Below are 23,100 nucleotides of genomic sequence, written 5' to 3'. Positions count from 1 at the left end.
ATATATATTTTTTAATTCCAAAAAAGCCTCCAATCAAAATACTGCCATCTCTTTTCGTCGGTCCATATTTTAACCCTTTTTTATTTTTTTTGTTTGCATTATTAGCCTCTAAAAAAGCACTTCATATTCGCATACATACCCCTACCTACCCGTCCCTTCTTCGGGCAGCCACAGTCCATCTCATTTCAACCATTCAGCTTCTTACTTTCGCACATTCTTTCGTTGCCCGAAATTCACGGGCAGATATAAAATTCAACATCTCCTTCTACTTCAATTTCAACTGCCTCTCTCTTCTCAGACACGAGCACGACCGTAGGCGCAAACTCGTAAAATTTTTTTTATAAAAAAATTATAAAAAAAAAATCGTATTCGTATTCCTTTAAATAGAGCATGATCTCAGACTCAGTTAGTCAATACCAACTTCTTTTTTTGTGACCTAGCAGACAGCGTAAAATTTTCTCGGTAAAATATCGCCGAGAAACACTGAGAAAAAACAAAGGAGCATAGGTGGACTATACTAGAGTAGACACTGTGCTCCTGGTTTTTTTTTTTTTTTCTCCTATCAGTTTCTTTTTGATTTTGGTTTTTTAGGGCATAGAATGTGGAATATTGCGCGATTCGCCGCGTCGAATCTGAGCCGATCAAGGCGCTTCTCGACGGCGATTCCTGGTCCTTGTATCGTTCACAAGCGTGGTGCTGATATTCTCCACGATCCCTGGTTTAACAAGGTCATTTTTTGATTTTTTTAAAAAAAATTTTTATTGCTTAAATGTTACTATTTTTAAGCTTCGCTGTTTTTTCTTTGGATGAATTATTGTGAGATTGTGGTGATTTATTTATTTATTTTAAATTTTTATAAAATGAGCTTGTATATTGCTTATTGAACTTGAAAGTTGGAATTTTTTATAAGCAAAGCAAGAGTAGTACTTTAAAAAAGTGCTATTTTAAGCCTTGCTTTTGTAAAAAAAAAAAAAAAGAGAGTTGATTTTTACTTGGACTTATATGGGTTTTCTATTTTTGGGGTGTCTGTTTTTAGCAACTTGCGAAGTGGGTGGTACTCATGTTGAAGGTTGAATGTCAATAGGTTTTTGTATTTTATTTTGATTGTATGGTTAATTGCTGAAATGTCAATATTTGATTGTAGATTGTAGATAAGAAAGCTTGTAGTAGAATTTTTTTTTGGTGGGTATTAAAGATTTTGCACAAATTGAGAAGATGCAGAAATTGTAGCTGAAATTTCTTGATGCACTAGAGAAGTGTTAGATGCTAAGAGCCTGTCATCTCTTGGTGTTTCCAATGGAGACGTTCAAGGATCAAATTCCGCCTCTCCCATTGTTGTGACTATTGAATTACTAGATGGCAATAGCAGTTGATGTGCAAATCTGCACATAAATTGCTTAAAGTGGAATTAGTTGATATAGAGGGAATGGATACTTAAATTTATTTATTAAAAAAAAAAAAAATTTAGTGTCTTTCACCCACGCTAGGGGTTACTCTGACAGGACAAGATATTAAAAGGCTTCCTAGATTAAGCTTTTTATAACTTTGAGAGTTTGGCTTGATAATTGAGATGGGCTTATGATAAATTTAATGCTTCTAGAGTCAGCATTTGGATTCTTTTGGAAGAATGCATGAGAGCTGCTTGAGTGATAAATGTTTATGAAAGAGGTAAATATGCTGTGGGAATTTACATGGTTTGTTTGCTTTGTGTTTGCCATGTGCTCAGAATAAATTTGTTATATATATTTCGTTAGGTTGTGCAAATGGAGTAAAATATGCAAATTATTTTGAAGTATTGATAGCAGTACTGTTATTTTTCATGCATTTTGAAATTAAACAATAAAGTTTACAACTGCTCTATGTTAAAGAAATGTTTTTGAATCTTTTGTCAATGATGAGTAAGTATTGGTGGAATGTGGACTCAATCTCTATTTGTGGTTTCCAAGAGCAGGATACTGGATTCCCTTTGACTGAAAGGGATCGTCTAGGGCTTCGTGGCCTCCTCCCACCTCGCGTGATATCATTTGAGCAGCAATATGCTCGTTTCAGTAAGTTTGAGTTCTACCTCCTCACTCAACTGTAACTAAAATAAATCTATAAGGAGTTGTTTTATGGACCTTTCTGATACCTTTCTGATTTTTGAACTGTTAGTGGAGTCATATCGGTCTTTAGAGAAAAATACTCGGGGCCAATCAGATGGCTTCGTTTCCTTGGCAAAATGGAGGATCTTGAATAGACTTCATGACAGGAATGAGACTTTATATTACCGAGTAAGTATGATTACAGGTTTCCAGCTAATAGAACTTAAAACATTTATTGATCCTACCGGAATTTAACATGCTTATATTGCTTTTATTTTCAGGTCCTTATTGATAACATCAAAAATTTTGCGCCAATAATATATACTCCAACAGTAGGATTAGTATGTCAGAATTACTCAGGATTATTTAGACGCCCACGTGGAATGTATTTCAGTGCGAAAGATAAGGGGGAGATGATGTCCATGATCTATAATTGGCCAGCTCATGAGGTATTAATTGAATCTTGTAAGATAATAACATCAAGTCAAACACCCCCCCCTCCCCCCCCTCTCCCCCTCCCCCTTGCGGGTATTGAAAGTTAATCATCTTTTTTCAACCTAAATTCTTAGGCTGCAATTTGTCAAAGCTGTATAAACTAATAACCTAATGTACATTGATATTTAAGTTTCAAATATTGGGTTAGGATGCTAAATTTGTATCTAGATACGTCACTACAGATGAATTCCATAGAAAAAAAGAAGAAGACAAAGAATCTGAATCTGGGATTTGTAACAGATCAGGATACCCTAGTAATAAATTGTTCAAAGAATTTTTTCTTTTCTGCTTGATGCTAAGGCTTGCTATTTGATTTAGTTCTTAAAGAAATTATTGAAATATTCTCATTGTTTATTTCAGATCCCGTTCACTGCAAGCTATAATAAATAACTTTAGCATAAGAATCATATGATGCGATGCCAATATTTGGAGCTGGTTGTTATCAACTTTAATGCCTCATCAATATAATGCTTTGTAACCTGATTTTCCTCAGATAACATATAAATTTGACGCTTCATTTTCTTTTAATGTTATATATATTGCAAAATTTGGGTGTCTGAGTGGTCAGATTTGGTTTATATTTGTTGGCTGTCGAATTCTATTTATAAATATAGAGCTGCTAGACTGTATATCTTACTATAAATCTGTACCTTTCTATTTTCATAAAAGCTTCCATGCCTTTGACATCACTTTTCAAAATTTATGGTATGTAAATTTCTTGTTTCATCTCTCACTAAAAACTTTTCCAGTGGTAGATTTATGGCTGGATAATTTGTTGCGGTTTCTTTTGCTACAAAGATTTTCACTAGCATAATGTTAACTAGAATCTTAAATATAAGCTTTAAACAGAGTGTTGTAATTTTTTGGTCATGACTTGGAGGTTTAAAAAAAAAATTATTTTATTTTATTTTATTTATTTATTATTCTACGTTTGTTTCGCGATAAAATGTTTTATGGAAAATATTTGCTGCATTTTACAGTGTTTGTTTTGTTGTAAAATGTTGGTCAAATTTAAAACATTTTTAGTTGACCGTAAAATCCTTTGTAAGATTTTGTAAAATGTTTTACCAAAAAAACTCGGTAAAACATTTTACAAAAACACATTGGCTCTTCCCCACATTTGGTAGTTGGGCGGCATTGGCTTTGGTGGTTTGTGCTTGAAAATTTTTATGTCACACTAAACACCTGAAAATATTGACTGAAAATGGTTTCAAATGTAAAATTTTTTACATTTGAAAACATTTTACATCCAAACAAGTGGAGCATAAGTATAAAAAATGATTACATCCTACACTTCGCACTTTGCAGCTTGTGGTTTAGGTTGTTTTATTTTATTTTTATATCTAGAAGGACCAAAGGGGGTGCAACCCAATTACATAGGAGTATGCAAAAGGCACCACAAGAAACCCCCACCCCACCAAAAAGAAAATACAGGATAAAATAAACTTTAAATGTGATTCTGGAATTCAGAGCATCAACAAATTCTAAAAATGAACCTGGATATCCAAAAGGACGAGTTAGAACAAAATTAGTTATGGGCATGCGATAGCTCTTTTTGGTTTCAGCTTATGATTAGATTTACAAATGTGCTCGTGATTTTGTGTGTTCATATTCCCTTTTGTGTTGCAGGTAGACATGATAGTCCTGACAGATGGCAGTCGTATCCTTGGCTTAGGTGACCTTGGAGTTCAGGGAATTGGAATTCCTATTGGAAAACTTGATATGTATGTTGCTGCTGCTGGTATCAACCCACAGAGAGTATGCTCTACTATCTCTCTCTGAGTGTGTGTGTGTGTATACATATGCAAGCTGGGCATGTGGATGCCCTTTACACCTTTTTGTAAAATTGGTAAGTGTGCTATTACTTGTTTATTCAATCTATGTTCATCTCTTACAGATACTCCCGGTTATGCTTGACATTGGTACCAATAATCAAAAGCTACTTGAAGATCCTCTTTGTGAGTAACAATATATATATTAACATTTTTCTTTGCCTTACTAAAATTCATGACTTGACTACTAAAAATTGAGTCATCAGAACCAGTTGTATGTTGAGTAGTTAGTTCCTGCCTTGCTATGCCATCGATCATCTTCTCATCTTCGCAATATGTAAAATGCTTGTGAACGAATTTGTTCTAGTAAATATCATGTGGACATCATTTCACATGATTTTAGTTTGACAGATTTAGGACTTAGACAACCTAGGTTGGAAGGAGAAGATTATCTTTCAAGAAAGTCATGGCTATGAATGATGGCCATATACTGCTTGACCTATATGTGTCATGAGGTCACCTATTTGAATTTTTCTTTATGTTTGAAAAAAAAATGTTTGTATGCAGGGCCTCGTCACAAAAGAGAGGAAGGAACTTGATCCTTCAGCAGCACCATTTGCTAAAGACCCTAGAGAGATTGAGGGACTTAGGGAGGGAGCTGGCCTAGTTGAAGTGGTAAATCTTACAGAACTGCTTAGGCTTCTCTGTGTAAAAGTGTTGATTATGTATGCTATTAGTTGAGGGATCTTGATACAAGAGAGTTGAACCACACTTTGCTTTAGCATAACTATATTTTCTTCTAAAGTCGTACATACTCTTTCAAACTATAACTGTAAATGCTGAGAGGTTTATGCTTTTCAGGTTAAAAAGGTCAAGCCCCATGTGCTTCTTGGTTTGTCTGGAGTTGGTGGTGTCTTCAATGAGGAGGTAAAACCTTTATTTCATTTAATCATTTCTGGTCAAGTAGAGGACCAAATTGAACTAATGAAGGTGACTGAGTTGAGTTAGAAATGTTTGTTGTTCTTACAGCCTGTGTTCTATACTGTATAGTATTAGCAAACAATACAGGATGGGGTATGGAGTGCCTCATATCATTCATTCTTGGTGCTTTAACTATGCATTTTGAGGAAATAAGTATCAGATTTATTCATTTGTCTACCACAGAAATATATTCTATTAAATTTTCTACACTAGTGGTCTCAACCCCCCACCCCTCAACAACCCCCCCCCTCTCTCCCCAAAAAAAAGTTTTTTTTTTCCCTGTTAATTGAAGTTGTTTGAAGTTTCTAAGGCGTCGAGCTTTGATAATTCAATCTACTTGTTAATTAGCCAACAATTGGTTGGTTTTGTTTGATGAAATTAACATTTGTGAAATTCATCACCTTCCTTTAGTTGTTGTTTAGAGAATGGCATTTTCATTTCATATCTAGGTTATTGCCTTTTTTTTTTAATAATAATTTATAATTTTTAAAACTGTAATTCAGTGTCTTACTGGTAAATATGTGCTAAGGTAAGGAGGGACTGATTCACTGGTGGAGGGAGGGGGCGTTGCTTTTAAAATTTTTCCTCTTTATAATATTTATAAAAATATATAAAATTTTACTAAACCCCACCCCCCCCCCCCNTAGGTTGGAAGGAGAAGATTATCTTTCAATTGTTGATGAATTCATGGAAGCTGTTTTCACACGTTGGCCCAAGGCTATTGTACAGGTTTTGTATCTTTTAGAATTATAAATTTCAATAAATGTCTAGTTTCTACCAGTTTTGACTTGATGGTTGTTCTAATTTATCAGTTTGAGGACTTTCAAATGAAGTGGGCTTTTGAAACTCTGCAACGGTATCGTAAAAGGTTTTGCATGTTTAATGATGACATACAGGTGAGTAGTTGGTGGTGTCCTGTTATCTACATGGATTTAAAGGAGCATGCAATGTAATTTAGAGTACTCTGGGAATATTAAGGGTACCTTATCTATTACAATATTTGTGCTGACTTGATGTTCTATAGGGGACTGCTGGTGTTGCACTTGCAGGACTTTTAGGATCTGTGAGAGCCAAGGTCGACCATTGTCTGATTTTGTGCACCAAAAGATAGTTGTGGTTGGAGCTGGGAGGTACTTTGCTTAACTACCTATAATGAGCTCTATATTTGGCTTAAAATTATCGTTGTATTATATACATGTGCTTGTTCTCACTTCATCCTGCCTTATAATTCTATATATATATTTTTTCCCTTTTTTTCTTCTGGCTTTCAGTGCAGGGCTTGGTGTTCTTAACATGGCTGCACAAGCTGTTTCTAGAATGTCAGGAAACGGCGAAGCAGCAGTAAAAAAACAGTTTTTCCTACTTGATAAAGATGTATGGTTCTACACTTTTTGCAACAATCTATGGATCTTGCTTATAATATTTCACAGCCATGACTTCGCTGTTTAAAATATACTATTGGGGGCACATGGTCAATTATATTACCTCCAAATTCATGTAAAAACTAATAATGATATTATAGTATTCTCCCCCCCCCTTAAAAAAAATTCAGGCTCTGCCAGCGGACTGATTGATTGAGCCCTAAAACTCCTCTCTTCATTCTTATCTTCTCCTTTCTACTCTCCTAACCCTAATCTTTCATTTTTTTTTTACAACTCAACTAGGTGCTTAAAGCAATGCGAGAATCTGATTCAAGTAAACCTGCCATTTTTGCTATGTCAAATCCCACCATGAATGGTTTGCTTCTATGACTTTCATCATGCAATTACATTTTCCTCATGGCAACTGAGTTTCACTTATATGTTCTCTTTGCATATTCCTTGACAGCCGAATGCACTGCTGCTGATGCTTTTAGGCATGCTGGAGAAAATATAGTCTTTGCAAGTGGCAGCCCTTTTGAAAATGTTGATCTAGGTATCTCCCCTTCTTCTTGATGTTAATCTTGTTTGCAAGGTTTTTCGCACCATACAGTAGAGGCAATGTGTTCCAACTATTTATATTGGAGTCATTGCAAACTAAAGTATGGTATATAACTCTCGCTCTCTCTCTCTCTCTCTCTCTCTCTCTCTCTCTCTCTCTGTGATTTGTTTGAATATTATGACCTTCAAAAATCACAAACTTGTTCACAGGGAATGGAAAAGTAGGCCATGTAAATCAAGCGAATAACATGTACCTGTTTCCTGGGTTAGTTTCTTTCCTTGTCCAATTTTTTCTTAATAACCATGCTTATATATCCAATTGATCTAAAGGTTTTGTTTCCTGTAATTCAGGATTGGTTTGGGAACTCTTCTCTCAGGTGCCCGGTTTATAACAGATGGAATGTTGCAAGCAGCTTCTGAATGGTATGAAATGTCTTTGTTGCTCAAACCTAAAATTTCTAACTTTTTACACTGGAGAACCAGAATTTACATTGAAGAAGGCCTTAATTATTCAATTTCTATAGCCTCTAAGTGCTTATGATTGATCTTAGTTTGCAGTTCTGATCTTATTGCAGAGAACTATATTGCTTGGAATTTGTGTACATTTTTGAATTTAAATATTTGGTTGGGCCTGTGCTTTTAGTCAAGAGATCTATGTATTCATTTGTAATTTTATTAGCAAATCTTTAAGGTGTTAGTTCTGCATTCCTTGCCTATTATTGTGTATTGTCATCATTTTAATTATATTATATGTTATGTTTGCCTCATGGTTGTTCACAATGAGATTGCATGTTCCAAAATTGAGGTAGAGATTGTTGAAAATATCTTGACAAATTCTCTTCACCTATTTTCAGAGTTTCAAGAAAGTTTCTTGTAGTCAAGGCCAGTTCAGCTGTATTAATAGTTTGGTTAGTTGTATGAATTGACTATATCAATATAACTCTTATGAAGCATGGAATTCAATGTACGAGATATATATTGTACATTCTTGCCAGATTTGGCTTTTTTTTTTTTATTTTTTTTTATTTTTATTTTTTTTCTTGTTCCATCCTTGTTATACTTTCCATCTTCTTAGTTTTGGCATGGCATATGGTAAGAATTTGTGCCAGTCTAGGGTGGTTTGTAATGTTTTATATTCCTAGGAGAAAAAGTTCTCGTGCTTCTTCTTATGATACAAACAGAAATGCAATGTACAGTTGCATTTTCTATATCACATGTTAGTATATTAACATGATACATCATGGGGTTTAGTGATAGCCTAGAGATAATGACATCCTTTGTGGTGTTCCATGTATGTCATTCAAACCCCACCTCCCTCCTCCCCCACTATCTACCTATCAAAAAATAACACAATATATCACATTCATTAATTGACTAGCTCCATGTATTAGGTTGAAAATTTGCATTTCAATACATCACATTCATCAATTAACTAGCTTCATAAATTAAATTAAAATTTTGCACCCTTTTTTTTAAAAAAAATATTTTAATTAAAATTTTTTTTTCCTCTTCTGATAAAATGTGGTGTGAAGTTCTGTTTGTTTGCCATAAATTTTGCTAACGTGATGATAAATGTACAGCCTTGCTTCTTACATGACCGACGAAGACATTCAAAATGGAATCTTGTATCCATCTATCAATAGGTATTATCCTTGTCTCTTTCTGGTATTAAACGTGTTTCATTTGCCATCTTTTCTTGTTTTTTTCTCCTGATATTCATTTAACAACCAAAAGAATTACCTATCAGGAAAAAAAAAGCCTAAAGTAGAGTTAATGTTCAATTTTTCATAGATGTGTTAAGTTACTATTTTATTATTTCTAACTGCATATAGCTAATTTTTGGTGTATGTATCTATGTATATGTATAACAGCCAGGATCTGAGCACTCAACATCACTAGGAAAATATCCATAAAAAATCCAAATTAATGGGAATAATAATTTACAGCATATGTATGCAGTGATGGAATGACCTTTAACCACTACTATTTTTCGTCATGCAGCATTCGAAATATCACGGCAGAGGTTGGAGCTGCTGTTCTGCGTGCAGCTGTTGCAGAAGAGCTGGCAGAAGGACACTGTGATGTGGGGCCTAAAGAGCTCAAGAACATGTCCAAAGTAAGTGCATTTTCAACTTACTGTCCTACTGGAAACTGCACATTTTGTTAAAGCAGCAATTGAATGATATATACATGTTCAACTTTTTAAGAAGATAATCAATATAACATTGTCACAATAATCTTTGAAGTAACCTTAAGAGTGCAAACATAATTAAAATATAAAGAAAAGTCTCTATATATTAATATCTTGTCTGCATAAAAATTTCAGCTCTGAAATCGATAAAAATGTTGAGGTATTTTTTTTAGGTAGACACCAAGGGTGATGCTGTCATTATTAGTTTTTCTTGAATCTGTAGATTTATTTTGGTTTATTATTATTTTTTGAACAGGAGATGACAGTGGAATATGTCCGAAGCAATATGTGGTTCCCTGTTTACAGTCCTCTTGTTCATGAGAAATAATGGTCCTCTCCTTATGTGACTGTTAGAGGGTGTTCCTGCGTTTTACATCTCAAAGTCTGCGGCCAAACATTGTATCTGGGTTTCTTTTCCTGAAATCATATTTACAAGCTTAGGAATGAAACCCCTCACAATACTGAGAACCCCATTAGCTTGATTTTTGTATGCAGTAACATAAATGTGTATAACTTCTTTGTTCTATTTAGGAGATATTGTTACAAAACATCATTTGTTTTTTTGGCTTGGCGGGTGATTTTATGAAATGATGCTATATGCACTCCTAACAACACTACGTGGTTAGGAGAATGAATTTCAAATATACCAGCCTAATTTCTGCTAGTACAAATATCGCAAGCCAGTACAAGGCCTAGTCGGGTGGATTTGGGTTGGTGTAAGGATTTGAAAGCCTTTAGCTTTGCCAATCAAACTAATGTTGGGCAATGTCTTTCAGTGGTCTGATAGAACCTCCTGGCTGCTAAATTGCTCTGGTTCACTGACCATAGTACACCGTGCTCTTTTTTCCTACAATGAAAGGAATTCGGACCTGTCTGATTTGATATGCCACACCAATTAGGAACCGGACAAGGCTTCTGTCCAGTGGAAATTTCCACTGGACATGTCCAGTTTTGGACACGTGTCCAAGAGTGGACACGTGTCCGCCATCCAACGTGTCCAGTAAAAACTTCCACTGGACACAAGCCACACTCTTGGGAATCGGCCATGTTCGGAAATTTGAACAAATTATAAAACAAAGATTCCAAAAAGAAGTGATGTTCATCTGAACTAAAACACGTAAAAGATGCTGTGTCAGGCCTTTTGTTTTTGCTGCTAAGTAATTTTGAGAAAGTAAGAAAATAGGTCCCGCACTCGAGCTTGAAGCTCTGGGTACGGATAAGTTGTTGTCGTAGGCAATCACAGTCTCTCATGCTACTTTTGAATAGTCATTTTGAAGCATCCTCTCTCCTACAACGTTGGGTAGATTAATGGTATTTCTTAAAGTTAAAAGCCTTATTCTTCGTGAGCTTCTCGGAAGTCTTTTTGACTTTGACAGTAAGTGATAAAGCGATGGTGTTTGCACAACTTCCTGCCACACATTATTTACTACAAGAATCAATCTTGTAGATTGCTCCATGTGGCATTGTTGGATATGTAAGTGGCTAGTGAAATTTGGTCTTCAACTTTTGGTGAAGGTAATCTTGTTGTGGACATTGGCCGAGTGACTTTCCAAGTGATTTTACGAATTTTACTGCAATATGGGCTCGTTGATTGTAGTCAAGGATTTCTCTTGCCATCGCTTCTTGCCACTATACAGGATCATCCTGCAAGGACAGCATATGGACAACCTCGACAATTTTGTTGAATTTGGCTATATTCAATGCGCACATACATCTTTCTTTTGCACCTGATTTTATTGGTTTTATTTTTTCGGTCATGGGTCTCAATTATCTTCACGCATCTTGCTAGTAGCCTCTAACGTATTGGCCCATCGTGCTCTTCATTGAAATCATTGGCCCTTTAGGCTTATTCAAGTGCATTAGGCCTTTAAGCAAGACAACCATTGTCCTATTCAGCCCCCAGTTTATTTTTGACTGTTAGACCAAAGTTGACACTTCGTCTTTCATGTAGATTCTAAGTTTGGGGTTACCCAATTGAGGCACCCAAATCATTGACCCTTCCATGGTTGTCAAAATCCCGATTTGGATTTTACGATCCTACGATTTTACGATCTTACCTGCTCAAAACGATTTAAATCTTTTAAGGATTTTTGCGGTCGTTCAAAATCAGTAGGATCGTACGATTTTGATGATCCCAGACGACCTTGGTTTCTTGTAATATTCTTTAACTTAATAGAAAGCTTAGTTAGATCCACATGAAAAATAAATTCTTAATAGACCAAGTTTTTTCACTCTAATATAGAGAGAGTGTTAGTTGGACCCAAATAAAAAATATTTCAATACAGTGTCACATTTTGAGGTTTTTGGCCTCTATAATGATGCTTATAAATGGATGTAATGATGTATGGTAATTATATCAATGAATGTATAATTTATATGATTATTTAACATACCAATGTGTATTTTTTGTTTTTTTCTCAAATAATGTAGGATCTTACGATCCACGATTCTATCCTACGATTCACGATCCCACCTACCTCTCACAATCCTACGTTGGATCCTGATTTTAATAACCGTGGACCCTTCTCTCTTTGGGTTCAACATCTACGACATCATCTCATTCACATTCTTTATCACAATGTCTTGCTTGCCAAAGGTCCTTAAGCCTTTAGTGTACCAGTCCTCAGGCTAGCAACCCCTCATTGGTTCATTAATGTAGCATTCTTTAGGCCTTCTTCTAGCAGTCTTTTATCATCATTGTTTGTTGTCATCATCAGCAATTCACAAGGTCTATTTATAGTCATCTTTATGGTCATCTTTAAGTGTTTTTAAGGCTTCTTTATCTTTACACGTTATATTCCAACCTTAAGGTTCTGAGCCTCCACCTTGAGTTTGAGGAGAGTGTGTAGGCCCAAGAGGCCCAATTTTATTGTAAGCCCATGTATGCCTAATCCTAATTCTCTATCCCTATATAAACTCTACTAAGGGTTTATTGTAACTGAGTGAATTGAGATTATAGTGAAGATGTAGTTATCATGGCTTTCTCTCTGTGGACCTAACCTGTAGGACAAATCATGAAAATCCTATGTTCTCTCTCTACTCTCTTTCTCCACACTCATAAAATCTAACAATATTCTATTCAAGTTATTGAAACTAAAAGTTAAAATCTAAATACTTCTATTGTTAAGTACCTCTATTTAAACAAATCATTTAAAAAATTTGATGAATGATATAGCACGAGACAATGAAACTTAATTTCCAAGGACCTTTTATTTTTAGAATCCAATTTCAAGGACTTAAAAATTCTTTTCTTGGTCATTCAAACATTAGGTAATTGGTGAACAACTAATTTAAAACAGAAAGTACTTGTGGACCAGCAAAGTGCAAGGTCAATCCTCATAAGATGATTTTTTTTCCATACAAACCAATGGTTCAGCTAACAACTCGAAGCATAACCAGGTATGGCACAATGACGCAACTTAAAGGAATTTCTGAAGATTTTTCCAACATCAGTGACTGATAAACAAATCTCACACTGTAAACATAAGATAGTATGAACCAGTAAAGCTGAAGCTCAATCCTGGTAAGATGATTGTTCCCGTCCTCCATACCTTTCCTCCTCGGAGGATTCTTTCCATCCACCATAGTTCTGCTCCTCTTCACAGCACTCCTGACTACTACTTCTCTGCAACAAGGAATGGAGGAATGAGTCTTGGGTACTAACAATGCAAGTGTGAGATTGCAGTTATTCATATCGCAAGAATAATCATAGAGATACAATAAGGGTTACCTCTGGAGTGAAAGTCAAGCCAACTCTAATTTCTCCACAATATTCCCCATCCTTGACAACACTGTATGCAGTTGGTGGGAGACTTCCTTCAGTGAACAGTGGATCTAAAGGAACGCTGCAGGGTAATAAAGCAATAAAATTAAGTAACTCTGAATGTTTGACATAAGTCTATGAGGTCAAGCATATTTGCAAATTAATGCAGTTTAGAAGTTGAATGGAAAAGATTATTGAGTCTAAGGCGTTTGTAATTCCATCAGTCTTAACATGGTTGTAGGGAAAGACTGATTTCTTCGATTTTGTTAACGAGTTACCAAGAGTAGTACAAGTTAACATGTGTTCAATGTTTTATATACTTATATGTGTACACGTTGAAAGAATGATAACTCACGTTGCTTCTCCAACAAAATCATCCTTAGTGAAAGTATCTTTGTCCATTATCTTCAGATTGAGTTCTGAAGCACCATCACTGACTGTGAAAACGAAGTTCTCATTCCATTGTGGTTCTGATCCTTGACCTGCATGCATGTACCATTTATTAGTTGCAAAAGATACAAGATACATAAGATTTTCTTGAAGACAAAATGGTAAACAACCTACTCGAACATAATACATGTTGAAAGTGCACCAATGAAGTTACAGATAATTGCTTTACTTTGGACAGAATTACCGAGTTTACAATATGTCATATATTATTAACGCTAGTACTGCACTGTTCAAGCCCAAAAATGTAATCTAATAATGCAGCATAAAAGATGGCCAGAAATGTACCTGATGCTACACTACTTCTCTGTTCCTGTGTCCGGCAAGTGAGAATGACATAGGGATCCATCTTGGCTGCTTATTAACACTCAATCTATTAGGTTCTAAATATTTAGGATTAAATGCTTAGATTTCCAATTTTATGTATGTTAGCAAACCGAAATCAAAACATGTCTAGATTAAGTGTTAGACAATACTCATGTTGATTCAAGTTAAGATTCAAAAACATGCATAAGTACGCAAACTATTGGGCCACGCACATTCTGTTGGTCAGAAATGAAAAATTAATAAATATAAACCAATTTAAGTATCAAATATATTAAAAAATTAAATGACACATCACGGTTTAACATCGGTTGAATCTCGATCTGATCTCAAAAATCTTGAACCGCTCCCTTTCCTGGTTTATTAAATTGTCCGGATTTTAAAACCATGATAAAAATAACTTATTTTTCAAAACAGCACAACTGCAATATATTAGGATCTAGGTTTTAATTGGCAAATTCATATGCCAAAATGTGCATTAATGAGGGTTGCATGCATAGTAAATTGGTTGAAGTATGTAATGAATTGACAGTTTCTTAAAGACTGCAAGTTCTTGAAGATCCACTTTAGCAACTGCAGGGACTCGCTTGAGTGATCATTTAAGTTAGGCAAAAACTTTGTTCGACCCTCTCTTGACCCTTGCTCAATCAAGTTTACAGAATTTAGATTCCGACATTTCAAACATTGAAACCTGACCTACTTATATATACTCTTCCACGCACAATTTTTATGAGTGGCAGTTGTTCTAAAACCATTGCAAAAGCCTTAATTGCTTTGAGCCTAAACTGTTTGAAAATCTACCACAAAATTCTTAAATTTCTACCGATGAGTTCATTGGTGTACCAGAGTTCTAGATTCATGAAGATGAGTTTGTTTGTAGAGGAAATTTTATAGAAGAATGCTGGAGTTCTGGAGCCACTATAGTGGGAGGCAAGCATGTCATTTGTTGGGTTATAAGTCAAGTCTAATTTACAAAGGTTTTCAAATATAGGTTGATTCTATCAACGGTTTCTCCTCTAGTATAAATCTCATGTGGGATTCGTTAGCCACAAAGTGGTTTTTCTTTTGAAGATTTCTTCAAAAGTTTTCCATTTTGTTATCAAAATCCGTGTTCTATTTATCTTAATTTTTTTATTTCTTTGGATTGTGGTATGTATACTATGGTTGTGTCTGTAGGGAATTAACACGAAATTCTCAAACATGTGAGAAACAAAATAGAGAAAACACATGTCAAAGAAAAATAATCACACACACAAGACAATATTTACGTGGTTCGGCAATTTACCTACGTTCACGGAATTGTAGGGATTTCACTATTATCAGGAAAAAATACAAAGTGCGGCAATATAATTTTTTCTCTCTCTTAAAAACTATATCAAGAAAACCTTAATCACCAAAACAATGGTTTCTATATCTTGTGCACAGGATTTACAATGAGCTACAAAACGGGCCAAAAATTTTTCCCAGGACCATTGCCCACGAACCCAAGGAGACTTGTCCATGAGCGCAACGGCTTGGGCCAATAGGCCCAAGCCTTTGCTCCATGGACTAAGTCTCAAAAAATTTCCCATTAAAAAACCACGCAACATTATTTCGGGTTGGGTCATTATCCAGATCAACACACAACTAGGCTCCACAAAGCCCAACAGTGTCAATTGTTAAGTTTTTAATTAATAAATCCGTTATTTTGTTAATTGTTGTCCATCTATATTCTTAACAATTGCATGACTTTAATCCGTGTTTGATTGCTTCATCTTCTCTTGAATCATAAGCTATATGTCAATAGTGAAGTAGGGAAAGTTTTTGGCTAAATTATAAAGTGCACCTTCTAATTTTGACTTGTTTTTAATTCAATACTTTATATTTCTTCTTTTTAAATGTATATTTTAAATTTTAATCTTTTAACTTAGTCTTGTAATAATGTAAGAAAAATAATAAGCTAATCTAACTTTTTAATCATTAAGTGATAATTAAATGTCACTTCACACAAAATGGTGACAAAGAATATATATGTGACAGACCTAAACTAGCATATTAAGGATCTATAGTTGACCTCAAAATTTTGATACTAAAGTTTGGTTGTTGCAGTTATATACTTATGTAAAGTTGTGATTTACAATTATATTTTATGTTGGTTTTATTCCATGATAAAAAGTGTTGTAATTGCATTAATTTTGTTCCTTGTATTTTGTGGGATCTTATTGTATTCAGTTTAGTATTAAGTTGGAGAAAAATCAAACATGCAATGAAGATTAATGCAATCTTGTGACTAACTTGCAAGAAGCTCGCGAGTAAAGGTTCTCGCAAAAAGGCTACGTGAGAAGCACATGCTGGAAGCTGAAAAATAAATTGTCAAGCTGTATTTCACGAGTACCTCGCGCGACAGGCCATCATGTGAGGTACCCGCAAAACTCTCTGTCTGAAAGATTTTAAATGTGACTTTCTTATCCTTCATCCATCCTATATATACTTTCATTACCCACAAAAATAAGGAGATACTATTTAGAGAGAAAACTCTAAATATGTTTTTACAATATGACACACTCATCTTTTAGAGAGAGAGCTACTCATCCTTTAGTGAGAAATCATTGTAGTCTCTTCTCCTTTCTCTCTTCTATTGTTATATCTTAAGAGGAGGTTTGCACCTAAACACAACCCACACCTATTCAGAGTGTAGAAAGTGTTTTGGAGCTTGGAAAGCTTTGGGATTTGCCAAGAGAAGCCGGTGAGGCTTGACGGATGTAATGGGGCAGTATTGCGGGATCTGGAAAGCTAGTGAAGACAAAACTCCGAGAAATCCGTTGGTAGCAGGAGCTTGGAGGGCTCAAGTACATTGGGTAGACTAGACTTGGAGAGTCTTTTGTTATTCGTGTATTCTAACTTATTCACTTGTGGATCGATTTCGACTTGGAGGGTCGTGAAGAGATTTTTTGTCAAGTTTTTCGGTTTCTTTTTAGATAACATGTCTTGGTGTTATCTTGTATTTTCATCTCTTTTTGCTTACTCTTTGTGCTTTACATTTTTTGTTTATCATTCATGTTTATGCACTAGAGTAGTCCCGGTTTATTGCACTTCATTTATTCTTGTTCTGCACTTAGATAAGTTAGAGTAAAAGCAATTAAGCCAATTTTTAAAATTAGGGGTCTAAACAAGTATTAGTGTTTCACACTAATTTGAGCTTTCAACTTATGTATCTATTTATATAATAATACCACAATGCAAACTCAATAAAAAATTAAGCTAATTCATTCTAATTTTGTATCAAGTATTTTGAATTAGATTTCAAATTCGCTCTAACTTTGTGCTAAGTATCTGTACTTTTAAAAACTACTTCTAGCCCATTTAAACCTATTTCAAACCATATAATTACTTTTAACCCATTTGAAACTAACCCACACTCTTTTACCAAAACTTACCATATATTGATTTAACTCAAGTATAAATTTCAATGAAAAACTTACAATGTTTCATAAACAAGTTAGCTCTTTCAATAGACTATCATAATGACAAAAATTTTAAGTTATTTGAAAAGTATAATAAATATTGACAAATTTCATTTTATCACAATAGCAAAAATTACATTCAGAAGTAAAACTAAATATATAAATAGGTCAACAACAATTTTCTTTTTTCTTCTTACTAAAATATAATGAATGAACCTTTTGCATGCTTTATTAAATAACCTCCTTGCAAAGGTTTTTTAAGAGTTGAAAAAAATTAAAAACGAACATTATTAGTATTAGTATTATTAAACTAAGGTGAAAATGCTTCAAATATATTTAATTGTGGTTATTATTAATTTCTTGATGAATATTTAGGATTACATGCTATTTTTTTTCCCCTAATTGCATCCACAAAATTTGAACAAACCTCAATCTGACATTATTTGAAACTTGTATTTGATCTTTCAAATCCATCATAGAAATGAAGCATGTAAGAAGTATATAAATACAACATGCTTGTGAAAATAGCATTATTCTTGAAATAGTGGTTTAAGTGTATAATTCAAACTGATAAGTCCTCATATTAATGACATAATATGAATTATAATGAAATATATAATCCTAAATAATGCATATTATTATTTTTGAAAGAGAACTTAAGAAGTAAAATACAACTAAAAAATAAAATTAGTTTTCAAACTAGAGTTGTGATATACACATTCGTTACAGGGTAATAAAGAAGGGTTTTACTAATGATATAGAATATATTAAAGGTTCTCAAAATGCTATCCTTGAATTCCTACAGTACAACAATGGAAACTAAAAGCTAAGTAAAGACAAAAAGCCTACTTCCCATGTTCCAAATCCAGATAGGCAACTAGCAAAACACGAGTATCTCTCGCATGCTTCCCCTGTTGAAACCTCCAACTGTTTTACAACTCTTTGTAATATTCCTAACTTAGTTTTTCAAATGTTTTAACCATCTCCTATGTGCTCTTAGAGTATTTATTAATAAACCATTTTAGAATTTTTTTTTAAAGAAAATAGAAAATAAAAAAGTGCATACATTAAAGTTTCATTTGGAAGTTTATAAAGAAATAAAATGGAAGGATTATAATAACAGATTGAATAAAGATAAATATTTTGATATATATATTTTTAATTTTCTATAAAAAAATTTCTATGAATAGATAATTAATGAATCCAGGACATAAATATTAAAGGGACGAAATAAAGAAATATAATATAATAAGGCAGCCCCGAGAATATCAAATTTATCCATAAGAGCATTAGCATTGGAGAATGCTAATGCTATATCTAAGGTGTTTTTAGCATTTTAACCCTTAAAAACTGCTGCATCAGAAAATGCTAAAGGCAAGAATTGCAAATTTTTTGCAATTCTTGCTACAGTGCAATTCTACCTTTAGAATTGCACTGTAGCACAATTCTAAACCAAATAAGTAATTTTTTATTAATCTCTCCTTCAGTCCTCTCTCCCTCTCACTCCCACTCTGTCTCTCCGTCTCCCACTCCATCTCTCCGTCTCTCTTTCTCTCATTTCACATCTCTCTTTCTCGTTCAAGGCTTGCACCGGAGATGGTGGGTTTGGATCGGCGTGGTGGTGGGTTGGGTGTGCTGGAGATGGCTCGTGGTGGTGGTGGGTTCGTGGTTTGATCTGGGCATGGTGGTGGGTTGGGATCGGTTGATGGTAGGTTTGGATCGGCGTGGATCGGCGGGTTGGGTGTGCTGGAGATGGCTCCGATGGGTTTGACAAAGGTTTGAATCGGAGAGGGTGTGGGTTGCTGGAGATGGCTCCGATAGGTTTGACAGAGGTTTGAATCGGAGAGGGTGGGTTGCTGTGTTTGACCGTGGGTTGCTGTGTCATGCTTGGTCGGCGAGGTCTGGGTCGTGCTTGGTCGGCGAGGTCTGGGTTCTGCATTTTGGTCGGCATGGGTCACGGAGTGGGTTTTTTTTTTTTTTAAAATTTTTTTTATGTGGATTTTTGTTCCGGTGGGATTTTGGTGGGCAGTGGTGGTGTGGTGGGCGTGGTGGAGGCACGGTGGTTGTGACTGGGCAGTGGAGGAGCGGTGTAGAGGTTGAGGGAAGGTGGATTTCAAATCGGTGGATTTTTGAATGGGTTTGCTCCGGTGGGTTTCAAATTGGCGATTGTTGTTGATGGGTTTGCTCCGGTGGTTGTTGATGGGTTGAGGTGTTGATGGGTTGAGGTGCTGTGACTGTGGTTGTTGATGGCTTGTGTGTTGCTAGAGGTTGAGGGAGAAGGAGAGGAAAAAACAAACGGTTGGAAAGTGTAGGAAACATAAGTCCGAAAAAAAAATAACAGTTATAAAAAAATAGTAAAGAAAGATTAAAAAATAATATTTTAATAAAAATAGAGTTTTGGGATGTAGGAGGTATTGTAAAATTGGATGGTATAATGATAAAGTGAGATTTTGGAATGGTAAAAAAGAAAAAGAAAGTCTCGGTCAGTGTAGAAGTTTCTCCAAATAAGAATGGAGCAAAAGGTCTTGATTAAGATCAACCCACTTAACCCAAAAGATAAAAATATACAAATCAGCTGCCATATTATGATTGTCTAGAATTTGATTTAAAGCGAAGGCAGTATCAGATAACAATCGGATAGGATCGAAAACAAAGATAACAACAAGAAAGAATGTAAAACATATGCATCATTCAGATCAATCTACAGCTATATATTCTGAAACACCAGAAAGCATTTCTGTATATCATTTCTCATGTACCCACTAAAGATATAGCAATCAGCAATGATTATATATATAAAAAGAGAGAGAAAGAGAGATAGAGAGAGGTTTACAGAGAAACTCGGTGTTTTCGAGATCTTTGGCACTGACGAGAAGAACTTCAAGCGTTCCTTGAGGCATCTTTGGAGAGAAAGAACACAAGTAGTTGTGGGAATTTGAGTTCAAAGCTTCAAATCTCTCAGTGTGTTTGTGATTTGATATTTTCTTTCTACACGTTGACACGACTGTCCGAGGAATCTAAAAGCCGGCTTATCAGGTTGTGGGCAGTATCAGTCAGTACTAGTACCTCGTTGGTCACAACTCACAGTCACATGCTTTCCAATTAATGCCAACTCATGCACGTGCGCCTATTGTTTTTAATTTTTTTTTCCTTTAATTTTAAGATAAACCTTAATTATTAATAAGGTATTAAGGAAAAGTCTCTTGATACCAAGAGTTTTACCGATTTTTTTTTTAATACCATCTGTGTTTTTGCGTGTGAGAATACAAGTTACAATGGCTATGCAAAAAATAAGTTTTTAAAAATTAAATTTTTATTTTTTAAAAATTGTTAGAAATACATACATTGATTTATTGCTAATCTCGTGTAGTTCGAAATGAAACCCTTTCTTGAACTCTCAAGCTCGGGTTTTCTTTGAAAATTGAAATTGATTAATTATATTTGTCACGCTAAATGTATTAGTGAAATTATTGACTAAAAATGATATATTATTGAAATGTTATAAATAATCTTTCAAAAGATGAGAACAATAAATTTTATTTTACATTGATAATTTGATAGTTATTACAACAAGAGCGTGGATATTTGAATTTTGGATGTCTTTCTTAAAAATATCATGAGCTACTAGTTGAGGAAGGATATTAATTAAAACATTTATAATATGGCAACTTAAATGAATATTATTTATTTTTCATATTTGAATATTAAAACATATCTTATTTAAAATTGTTGTTTTAGACCTCAAATTATATCCGGGTTTGGGTTCCCTCCTATTGAATATCCTCTCATTCTCTCCATTTTTTATTTAGATGGAACACAAATGTCAAATAGAAGATCCAATGAGAAAAAAACAAGCCACCTCAAACACATACATTTTTACACACACATGCATGCATGCACGCGCGCGCGTGCACACACACATAAAGATTATGTTTGATGACGATCTTTCATAAAATTAATTTCATTTTTTATCATCTTTAATGAAATCCTTAAAATTTTCATTTTCAACATAAATTACCAAATAGTCTACCAAAGTGAGTAAAATTTTTTCAATTGAACTGCTTAATATATAACTGCTTATCAACAACAACAAAAAAAAGTAATGTATATAACTAACTAATGTTGTCCAATTTTCAATGCTCTCATAACTAATCATATTGTTGAAAAAGTGTTTAGTTCTTGTGTTCTTGATTGATTTACTCATCTAGAAAAGTGTTTAGTTTTGTATAATTCTTTGATTTATTGTAGACTATGAGCACGTTAAATGCTTAGTATTCCCTGTGAACTAATTCATTAGTTTTATTTTGCCTAAAATCAATCAATTTCATAAAACTACGTATCTTACACAATTAATTCTTGAGTTCTTATTGTTGAATCTCCAACTAAGAATATCTTTCTTATGAATTTTAGTTGAGTTATACAATGAAAATTGTTAAGACTACCAATAGATGTGTTGTGCGTAGATCCCTAAACCTTAGTGCCTTAATATATTGTTATTTTCTCCCAATCTAAATTACCTTTATCAAACTATCAAAATCTCTTCAATTAAACTTTATTGTTTGAGTTTTATTCTCTTGTGATTTGTTAATCAATCACTTTTCCTTGTGGATTCAATCTTGGACTCATTGAGTTATTACTTTGTGACAATCCTGCACTTGGGAGCCCAAAAACTTATTGCGACTTAAATAATCAATTGTAGGATTTTTGTGAAGTAATAACTCGGTGACTTTGAGATCAAATCCACAGGAAAATGGAATTGATTAGCAAACCACAAAATAATAAAGTTTAATTGAAGAGCTTTTGATGGTTTGGTAAAGGTAATTTAGATTGAGAAAAAATAACAATATATTAAGGCACTATGGTTTAGGGATCCACACACAACACATTTATTGGTAGTTTTAACAATATTTATTTTATAACTTAACTAAAATTTATATGAAGGATGATCTTAGTTGGATGATTTAAGAATAAGAACTCAAGAATTAATTGTTCAAGGTAGTTACATGAAATTGATTGATTTTAAGTAAAACAAAATTAATGAATTAGTTCACAGGGAATACTAAGTATTTAACGTGCCTAGAGTGAAGAGTCTACAATAAATGAAAGAATTATACAGAATTAAACACTTTTCTAGACGAGTAAATCAATCAAGAACACAAGAACTAAACACTTTTTCAACAATATGATTATTTATGAGAGCATTGAAAATTGGACAACATTAGTTAGTTATATACATTACTTTTTTTGTTGTTGTTGATAAGAGTTATATACATTACTTATATTTATTTATACTATCTATAACAAGATTTACCTTTTTAGACTGAACTTTTATTTGGTTCAGAAATACTTTTAGACCCTATGTTTAATAGGGACAAAACTTAAAGACAATCAGGTAAAAATATATTTCCAGCTCTACGTAAAATGCCTATAAAATAGGACACTTTCTGACTAATTCATATCTTCAAAACAAACTTACCCAAAAAAAAAAAAAAACTTTTCAATACACTTTGATTTTTCTCTCAAGACTACGTTCCAACTTGTAATGTTTTTTTTAGTTTATCAAGACTCACTAGTATCTATTATTTAATTTTTCTGTTTTTTTTTTTTAATATCCAATTTCCTTAATTCCTAATCGCACATACACTAGACAAAACAAAAAAAAAAAGAAAAAAAGAAAAAAAAAG

The 23,100-nt window shown here is 33.9% G+C and overlaps 2 protein-coding genes across 2 annotated transcripts; one reads left to right on the top strand and one right to left on the bottom strand.

The window, feature by feature from the left end:
• Positions 1 to 307: 307 nt before the first annotated feature.
• On the top strand, positions 308 to 10,083 carry LOC112009249 (NAD-dependent malic enzyme 2, mitochondrial). The gene is given in 19 exon segments (XM_065767956.1): positions 308 to 728; positions 1,952 to 2,048; positions 2,152 to 2,270; positions 2,363 to 2,530; positions 4,206 to 4,334; positions 4,474 to 4,534; positions 4,760 to 4,781; positions 5,977 to 6,058; positions 6,142 to 6,225; positions 6,354 to 6,396; positions 6,399 to 6,459; positions 6,601 to 6,772; positions 6,994 to 7,066; positions 7,157 to 7,243; positions 7,459 to 7,513; positions 7,600 to 7,671; positions 8,829 to 8,891; positions 9,250 to 9,364; positions 9,696 to 10,083. Coding segments are annotated over 19 exon segments (1,704 nt in total). The 5' UTR covers positions 308 to 599; the 3' UTR covers positions 9,768 to 10,083.
• A 2,588-nt stretch (positions 10,084 to 12,671) lies between these two features.
• Positions 12,672 to 20,472, bottom strand: LOC112009251 (elicitor-responsive protein 3). The gene is made up of 5 exons (XM_024041587.2): positions 20,250 to 20,472; positions 13,938 to 14,003; positions 13,558 to 13,684; positions 13,170 to 13,284; positions 12,672 to 13,064 (listed from the first exon to the last, which is right to left on the bottom strand). Exons 1-5 carry the CDS (start codon positions 20,314 to 20,316, stop codon positions 12,954 to 12,956), a joined length of 486 nt encoding a protein of 161 aa, XP_023897355.1. The 5' UTR covers positions 20,317 to 20,472; the 3' UTR covers positions 12,672 to 12,953.
• Positions 20,473 to 23,100: the final 2,628 nt, after the last annotated feature.

This window comes from Quercus suber, unplaced genomic scaffold (assembly GCF_002906115.3).
Source record: "Quercus suber isolate HL8 unplaced genomic scaffold, Cork oak 2.0 scaffold_869, whole genome shotgun sequence".
NCBI classification, from domain to species: Eukaryota; Viridiplantae; Streptophyta; class Magnoliopsida; order Fagales; family Fagaceae; genus Quercus; species Quercus suber.
The sequence above is the reverse complement of the archived record's forward strand: the minus strand, read 5'-3'. Positions and strand labels throughout refer to the sequence as shown.